Raw genomic sequence first — 8,852 nt, forward strand, 5'->3', positions numbered from 1 at the left:
TTGATAGAAAAATAAAATAAGCTTCCAGACCTTCTCTTCTCAACTCCAACCACCCCGGCCTTCTCCTTTCCTTTCCTTTTCTATCCTTCCTCCTTCCACTCACGCCAGCCACACCCAAAGCCAACTGCAGCTGTCCCAATCTTTTCCTTCCCAGTCAAGCTCCTGCCAGCACTCTCAGGCAGTCCCCGCTACACTAGCATGAAGTAATTCCAGGAAAGTAAAATGACAGCAAGAAATCATATTTAAGTTCTTTGTTTCTTTTAAAATAGGGACTTCACAGTATCTGCATGACTCTTGGTCAAAGGGTAGCAGGGAGAGATTTGATAATATAGGTATAACAGAAAACCAGATGAAAATGAATGGGAAGGAAGGAAGGAAGGAAGGAAGGAAGGAAGGAAGGAAGGAAGGAAGGAAGGGAGGGAGGGAGGGAGGGAGGGAGGGAGGGAGGGAGGGACATGCAACACTGAGTTCAAATTTTAACTCTTCTTTTTCCTGCTTGTCTATCCTATCAAAAGACAGGCAGTTGACATCTATGCATCATTAATGTAACCAGCCTGCCTGCTCTCAGATTCCTGATAGTTCTTCTAGCCCTCATACCAAGAAGGGTACATGGTAACATCTGCCGTAACTTAATAAATTCATAGCTACAGTAACATTTGAAGTAGACATCTCATGACACTTTTACAGTTCAGTTTATGCAGCTTTTTTAATTCCACAGGACCTCTTAAGGCAAATGTACATGCTTCAGCTTAATAAAACTGCAATATATATCCTTTATAAATAGCTCTAATAAATGAAACTTGCAACAAGTTAGCTTTTGTTATTGTTGTCTAATCACACCAGAAATCCTAATTTGCCTCACTTTCAATTATTCTGGCTATTGGAAACGCAATAAATGAGTGCTGGAAATAAGTTTTCGGCTCAGCTTACAGATACTATAAGAATCTTGAATGTAAGAATTTATATCCAGCATTGATTTTCCCATGGAAATAACTTCAAACCTCCCATGACTTATATATCTGTAAAGGCACCATTTCTATAGTGCTTATTCAAATCTCACAGATCCACAACTGAAGGAAGAAAAAAAGTAACTCCCAGTGCTGATGATAAAAGGTTACCAGCTTTTTAAAACTGTAATTAAACCAGCCAACTTTCTGGGTAATTTTCTGAAACAAATACTCCTAAAATTATACTTGCAACATGGATGAATTAAAATTTATTACAAACTTAATTGGCAAATATTCCTGATTCTCTTTCCCACATAAATGCATTTGCCATATTGCTGAGTGGGAACTGACACATGAAATTCAGAATTTGCTTCATTGGTTTACTAGTGCTCTTGGCAAAAAAAAGAGAAAGATTTATCTTGACTATTTTTGCCTGAAGTCATAAAGCTGTCAGTTGTAGCAATTTATAATGTAGGCAAGGCTTCTGTGACTGAAAGTTACCTACTCTATACCAAAACATTGCTCAGTATAGAAAGCTACTTGATAGCAAAGAAAATTCCATCTTTTTTTCCTGATGTTTTCAAATATAGATTTATTATTATGGTTGATTGCAGCCATCCACATGTTTAGACTGATTTTGACATTTGTATTCACAGACTTTCTACATCTGTTTGTAAAACTTCATATTTTGTGATTTTCTCCAGTTCTTTCTCTTCTCTTCTGCTGTCTCTAAGTATTGCAATCTCCACTATCCAAACTTTTTTTTAAATCTCTCTTATCAACAATTGTTAAATCTGGGATATTATATGACAGGTGCCTGTCTGTTTGAATTCTAAAATTCCAAAGCACTTTAGCTTCTTCATTCTCTATTGTGTTGTCTATTATTACCCTGTTCATAACATTGTGAAGACACAGACACCAGTTCTTCAGCTGGTATCAATTGGCCTTCATAAGCTTCAAAATCTTCCCTAGAACTGAGGATGTTATAAATTATCGGTACTGTATATGTGCAGATCCAAGAAATGGGGTCTTTTGCAATTGACTGATGGAACTTTTTCACAACACTACAAGGATGAATGAATGAAGTAATGAATAGTGAACAGTCATCAGTTTTCTTGTTTTTTGGTTCAAACTATTGAGTTCAGCTTGTGTCCAATTAAAAATTCCATGAGTATATTGTATCATAGATATTACCCATGTCTTTGATGGAGTTTCTACTGTTCAATTTTGCCTCTAGCAATTTTCTGAGTCTTTGGATGTATTCTTTACTTATTAAATTTTAACTTTTCCATGATTAATATTGTCCAAAGTGTAAAATGCCCAAATACTTGTAGGCTTCATCCTGATAGCTCCTGATGGTTTGTACATCAATTTGATTATTTCTTGTAATTTACTCTGATTTTATTTTATTTTTTGCTACTGTAGCACATTTTTCTAAGACAAATTCTATTGCGATATCTGTGCTAAAATTCTTACACTATTTGTCAATGACTGGATTTTGATTTCTGATTTCCCATGCTCTGAAAATTTGCTAAAACACTCTCCATGAATTCAGACAACAAAGGCAAAGAAAAATGCATACACTAATTCTTACCTTTATTCCATAAATGATGAAAATGGTCTTTGTTCAAAGGCTGATTAAGAATCAGAAGGCAAAACTTTAGGTTTCCTGAAAGACAGTTAATATTGACAAATTGTTTTCAGTATTTACAATTCTACAATTTCTTTCCTCTCAACATAAAACTAAAATACTCCCTCTCTTTTTCCAGTAATATCTATTATCTCATAATGGGCAAAAAGATTACTTATTTTGAACTGATTTCCAAATATTTTATATTAGGTGACCAAAATTTCCCTTATTATTCAATTATAATGTTACTTTATTTTCTAAAAATCTATTCCCTGCATTTTGAAGCACCTTGTGTTACTACACAAAAAGGAGCACTCTGTTTCTCAAGCGCCCCATTCCAGGCATACGGAGCTTGCAGTCTCTGCCAGATCTCCATTGGATGAAAAGTCTTTTAGTGCCTATAGAGCGTTTCCAAACACAGCCAGTCCCTGTGTTTGGAAGCGTTCCATAGGTGCTGAAACATTTTTTTTAGCCCAACGGAGATCTGGCAGAAGGCTCCTTTTCTCAAGTGCCTCATTCCAGGCATACGGAGCTTGCAGTCTCTGCCAGATCTCCATTGAGATAAAAAGTCTTTTAGTGCCTATAGAGTGTTTCCAAACACAGCCAGGCCCTGCATTTGGAAGCGCTCAATAGGTGCTGAAACATTTTTTTTTATCCCAACGGAGATCTGGCAGAAGGCTCCTTTTCTCAAGTGCCCCATTCCAGGCATACAGAGCTTACAGTCTCTGCCAGATCTCTGTTGGGATAAAAAAATGTTTCAGCCGCTCAATGAGGGAGGAGGAGGAGGAGGAGGAGGAGAGTGGTGAGGATTTGTGCCAGCCAGCCGGCCAGGCAAGGACTCGGTCAGGCGGAGTGAGTGGCTGGCTGGGGAGGGGGATCATGGCTGCTCAGGTGGTTGCCACTGCTGCCAGCTTGGATGCAGGTGCAAGGGACCTGGCCCCCTAATGCCTCCCTGCTCAGTTGAAGGCTTTGTTCCTGCCCTCAAACTAAGGCTGGCGCACTTGAGCGAGCAGCACACTGGGCCATGGACGGCATTGGTTCCTGCACACGGCCAACTCTGATTCCATGCTTTGCCCCAGAGGCATGCAAACAAAGCAAACACTTCCTCCCCCAGAGAATGGAAGCTTCCGGGGCCATGATCTCTTTTGCAGAGAATTTGTTTCAACTCACGCGATATTACGGCACCTAGGAGCTTCCATTGTCAGCGCGAAAAGCATTTCAAAGCCGACTCTCCTCTGCCTCAAAAGGGAAAGAAACTGTGGCATAGAGGAGATAGATTTTGCAAGATAAATGAGTCTGACATGGCAGGAAGGGAGGGGGAAGCAATTGTGGGGAGTGGAGAGAGGAATAAGGTGAATATTGCAGCACCTCTGCAGTTGGTCACTCGTAAGGGCGAACAACTGCTGTGGTGCTGCAATAGTCGTAATTTTGGGATTTGCTCACTAGGGGGCACTGATCACATAACTTCGAATGAGCGTTAAGTGAATGCTCTTAACTCAGAAATTACCTGTAAAGGAGGCTTATAAATTGAGAGCATTTGCTGACAACTTAATCATACTTTTGGTATATGGTATAATAGTTGATGAAGAAGCTAAATGACTTTGGAACTTTAACAGGCTTCAAGATAAACAGAAAACAACAATTCTTGTCAATAATATGGCTTTTCGAGATTTTGAAATACTGACAAAAAAGTCTGGTTTCAAGATGGAGAAAGGGGTGAAATATGTTGGGGTTACATTGACAAATACAAATTCTAAATTGTTTCAAAACAACTTTGTACCTGTGTAGAATGATATTGAAAAAGACTTATTAAAATGAGATAGTTTGCAATTATCCTTACTCTGTAGAATCTCTGTAATTAAGATGAATGTTCTACCAAAGATATTATTTTTATTTCAGACTTTATCAACACTTACAACCGATACTCCATTTAAACAAAAATTTCTTCCTTCTCAAGTGATAGATAAGGCTTGAATCCTTTTCTTTATTTCCAGATGGAGTTGCAGTTGCAGTTCCACAGAAAGAAGAGTCTGTAGTTGGAAATCTTCCTTAACTTGTGCAAATACAGGCCCTGGCCAAGGTAGTCTTTCCTCATTTCCAGCTGCTTTTGTGTCAAGTCTTGTATCAAGATCCTGTAGCAACAGTCATTTATATATTTGTCATCTCACATCTAGTGGACTCTTGTAGCACGCTATAGGGATGCTCTTGAAGAAGACGTGAAAACATTTCTGCCTTCTTTGTCTCCAGAAGCTCAAAGATAGTCTTGCAAGATAATACCGGGAACATTCTGCCTAATTCTTTCCAAGTGGAATGAAGCTGAAACAATGTTATATGCAAAGAAACACTCAGACATATCAGAGCAGTCTGCAGGAGATTCTCATTATTATATTTTCTCAAAAGGGAACAAATAACTTTATTTTTTTCTCAATTTGAAGAGAAATGTCTTTTTCATATTCAGAGTATATTTAAATTTCTGTAAGACTAACTTGAGAAAAATACTGAGTGTTGTTTTGTACAAAATGTTGATCAGGGTTCAAGTTTACTCTCAGCATGGAAATTTACTGGTTGACTTTACTGGGGACTCACTGTTCCTAGATATTTGATTATGGGGAGAAATGGGAAGAGTATGGAGGGCTACGTGTTCCACTATGAGTACTATGAGTCCCTAAATGAAATATACGATATATTTCTAACAAATAAATAAACAGCTAAGAATATCTTTTTGTTCAATTTTGTGAGTGTATACATGTATAAACTATCAGGTTCCATATAGTTATTTACTATAATGAACATAAAATTACATGATGTAGAGAAATTTCCCAATATGAATGAATAAACCTTTATTATAGTCAAACCAGACATATTATCCAATATCTTAACAATATATAGCTTACTAAACTGATCATAGTAACCCCCCTCCCATGATTTCACAAATATACAATTTTGCAATTTGCCTGGTTTAACACAATGGGGGAGTTGTGAAATGATGGTAGGTAGACAAACTCAGATATTGAGGAAGGTGCTTTATTTCTGTATAAACAGCTGGGAATTCAGGCTAATGTCAAAATTATTTTCTCTGCCTGAGAAATTATTAATACAGTCTACTCAAGTATGATTGAAAACATACACATATTTTTCTGAAGCACTTTACCAATTTACTTTTCAAAATTATGAAATAGCTTTAAATGTGTATGCCAGAATATAAAATCCTATGCTACAATCAAATCTGTCCATTATAAATAAAACCAAGACAGGACCTGGAAAGTATAATCTTCAAGTAAAAAGCTTCTGTTATAACATCCAATTACTGAATATATTAACCATACTATACTGTAATTAAGAAAAAAAAACTTAACGTCAGTGCAAATATGCTTTCATTAGACTGTTCTGACCTTGTTTCATTAAAACAATCCAAATTTTAAAAAATCTAATAATTGTTTTCACATTACTCTAACAAAATGATTTTGCCTATTGTACTTAAATAATCTTGCTATATATCAGCCTCTGGGTATAACTGGGAAATTAAGTGTTAAAAAGTGAATTAACACTCACCCTATAAAACACAAGCTTTTGTTAAAATGCAGTGCTACATTCTATGAGAAAACTCATGGCTAGTGCAGTCTTGAAAAACTACCTGAATACAGCAATTTTATCACTCAAAAAGTATGCAAAGTAATCTCAATTCCAAAATATGCTCAGTAATCAAGACTTTGTATGGAAGTTATCCAAGTTCATAGACCAGGATAATTCTCTTCTATAAATATTTACTACAAGACAATGTTTGGTTCAGTATGGTATGATGCTTTGTGTATTTATGTATGCATAAATATACTATGCAAGGGTACTTATGTTTAAGAATACAGCAATTGCAAGATTTTGTTTTCTAAAGGCTGAATTAAGTCTGGATCTTAAAACAGTTGAAGGTAAGATACTGACACTGATCCCTTCTAGCATAGTCAATTAAACAACATATTTTATCTACATATACTCAAAAACTACTTTATCATTTTATTTTATTTTTTAAAAACCTGTTCTTTCTAAGTTTACTATAGTCTTAAATGCAGATCATTGAACTACTTGTGAAAATGTTTTTGTCATCTTTTTGCATTGTATCCAAAGAGATCTGATTCATATGAGTGATATAAAGGTTTTTTCACAACATATATGCAGTTTTGTACACATATATTAGACAATTACAGGAATGATATAAATATTACTATACATATTTTATATATTGTCCACTGCCTTGTGTTAGTCTTTGGGCTATGTAGATCTTGTCATACATATGTTCTCACTGTAACTTTCAAAAACATTTGAAAGTTATACTGCACACCTTCCATATTTTATCCTAGTGTGAGTTATAATTATACTTCCTTTTTTGATTAAATGTTTTTCCATACAGATGATGAAGTACAGAGTTATTATAGCAATAACACTTATAGTTATATTTCACCCCACGGTGCTTTACAGCAGGGTTTTTCAACCTTTTCACAGATTGTACCACTTTTAGCATATGGCAATATTTGAGTATCATCAGTCACCTAGCAAGGTGTCAAAAACCTGATGACCAAAAAAAGGGAAAAAAGTGATAAAGTACAGGTAGTCTCAACTTACAACAGTTCGCTTAGTGACTGTTCAACATTACTACGGCACTGAAAAAAGTGACTAATGATCATTTTTCAAGATTATGACCGTTGCAGGATCCCCAGGGTCAATCTACATTTGGATGCTTGGCAACTGATTCATATTTATGATGGTCAGTATCCAGGATCACGTGATCTCCTTTTGCAACCTTCTGATAAACAAGTCAATGGAGAAACCAGATTCACTCTTCCTTTTATATCCCCTCTTCTCTCCTCCCTCTTTTATATCCTCTTCTCTCCTTTTTTATATCCTCTTCCCTTCTTTCATATCCTCTCTTCTCTCCCTTCTTTTATATCCTTTCTCTCCCCTCCTTCTTTTATATCCTCTCTTCTCTTCCCCCTTTTTATCTTTTCTCTCCCCTTATAGCCTTTCTTCTCTCTCTTCTTTTATATCCTCTATTCTCTCCCCCTTTGTATCCTCTCTTCCCTTCTTTTATATCCTCTCTTCTCTCCCTTTATATCCTCTCTTCTCCCTTCTTTTATCTTTTCTCTCCCCTCCTTCTTTTATATCCTCTTGTCTTCTCCCCTTCTTATATCTTCTCTTCTCTTCCCCCCTCTTATATCTTCTCTTCTCCCCCCCTTCTTTTCTCTTCCATGCATCTCCAGCTGATTCCTTTCAAGGCTGTGCTTCTCCATCTCTCTTTGCAGTCCCCTTCTCTTTCCCTCCACTGTCTTACTTTCCTCTCCCTCTCTCGCCAAAACCTTCTCTTTTTATAGCCTCTCTTCTCTCCCCCCTTTTTCTCTTCCGTGTGCGCCAGAAGCAACAATCCTCAGGCTTCTGTCTCATCCTCCTGCCCAGCCCCCATAGCCCTGCAGAAGCGCACACTGATCCTGTGCTCTGCCCAGCCCCTGTAGCCCTGCAGAAGCGCCGATCAGCTGTAGCTGTGCATGCTGATCCTGTGCTTCTGCCAAGTCCCCATAGCCCTGTAGAAGCAAGAGCCGATCCTGGGGCTCCTGTCTTGCCCCCATAGCCCTGCAGAAGTGCCGATCAGCTGTAGCTGTGCACGCCAATTCTGGGCTCCTGCTAAGCCCCCATAGCCTTGCAGAAGCACTGATCAGCTGTAGCTGCGCATGCTGATCCTGGGCATCTGCCAAGCCCCCATAGCCCTGCAGAAGCAAGCGCCAATCCTGGGGCTCCTATCCAGCCCTCACAGCCCTGCGGAAGTACCAATCAGCTGTAGCTGCATGCACCGATCCTGGGACTTCTGCCGAGCCCCGACAGCCCTGCAGCTCCAGCTGTTTCTCTCTCTCAGGCTTGTGCGGTGCTGCTGCTGCTTCAGCTCATTCCCCTCCCCTGCTACACTTTGTCTAGGATGGTCGCATACCACCTGCCAGGTGCCAAAGTACCACAGGTGGTACACATACCACCGGTTGAAAAGCCCTGCTTTACAGCACTCTCTGGGCAGTTTACAATATCAGCATATTACTTTACTTTTACTTTACTTTTATTGGACTTATATGCCGCCCTTCTCCCCACAGGACTCAGGGCGGCTCACAGCATATTAAAACAATATAAAACATTATCCCCAATAAAACCAATTAAAAACAAATATTTGTCGCTGTGTCTTATTAAAATCATTAAAATTGTCCCTATTTAAAAATTCACCCTAGGCCAGACCCGCTTGCTGAAAA

The 8,852-nt window shown here is 38.2% G+C and overlaps 1 protein-coding gene across 1 annotated transcript in view; it reads right to left on the reverse strand.

The window, feature by feature from the left end:
* TPK1 (thiamin pyrophosphokinase 1) overlaps nt 1–2,616 on the reverse strand; it is a gene marked incomplete at its 5' end in the record, with an annotated part of 353,835 nt that extends 351,219 nt beyond the window's left edge. Inside the window, 1 exon segment of the mRNA XM_015812800.1 lies at nt 2,542–2,616. Within this exon segment, the coding sequence (XP_015668286.1) occupies nt 2,542–2,616 (75 nt within the window).
* Nucleotides 2,617–8,852: the final 6,236 nt, after the last annotated feature.

The sequence above is a fragment of the Protobothrops mucrosquamatus genome, unplaced genomic scaffold (genome assembly GCF_001527695.2).
Source record: "Protobothrops mucrosquamatus isolate PMUCROS unplaced genomic scaffold, P.Mucros_1.0 scaffold111, whole genome shotgun sequence".
NCBI classification, from domain to species: domain Eukaryota; kingdom Metazoa; phylum Chordata; class Lepidosauria; order Squamata; family Viperidae; genus Protobothrops; species Protobothrops mucrosquamatus.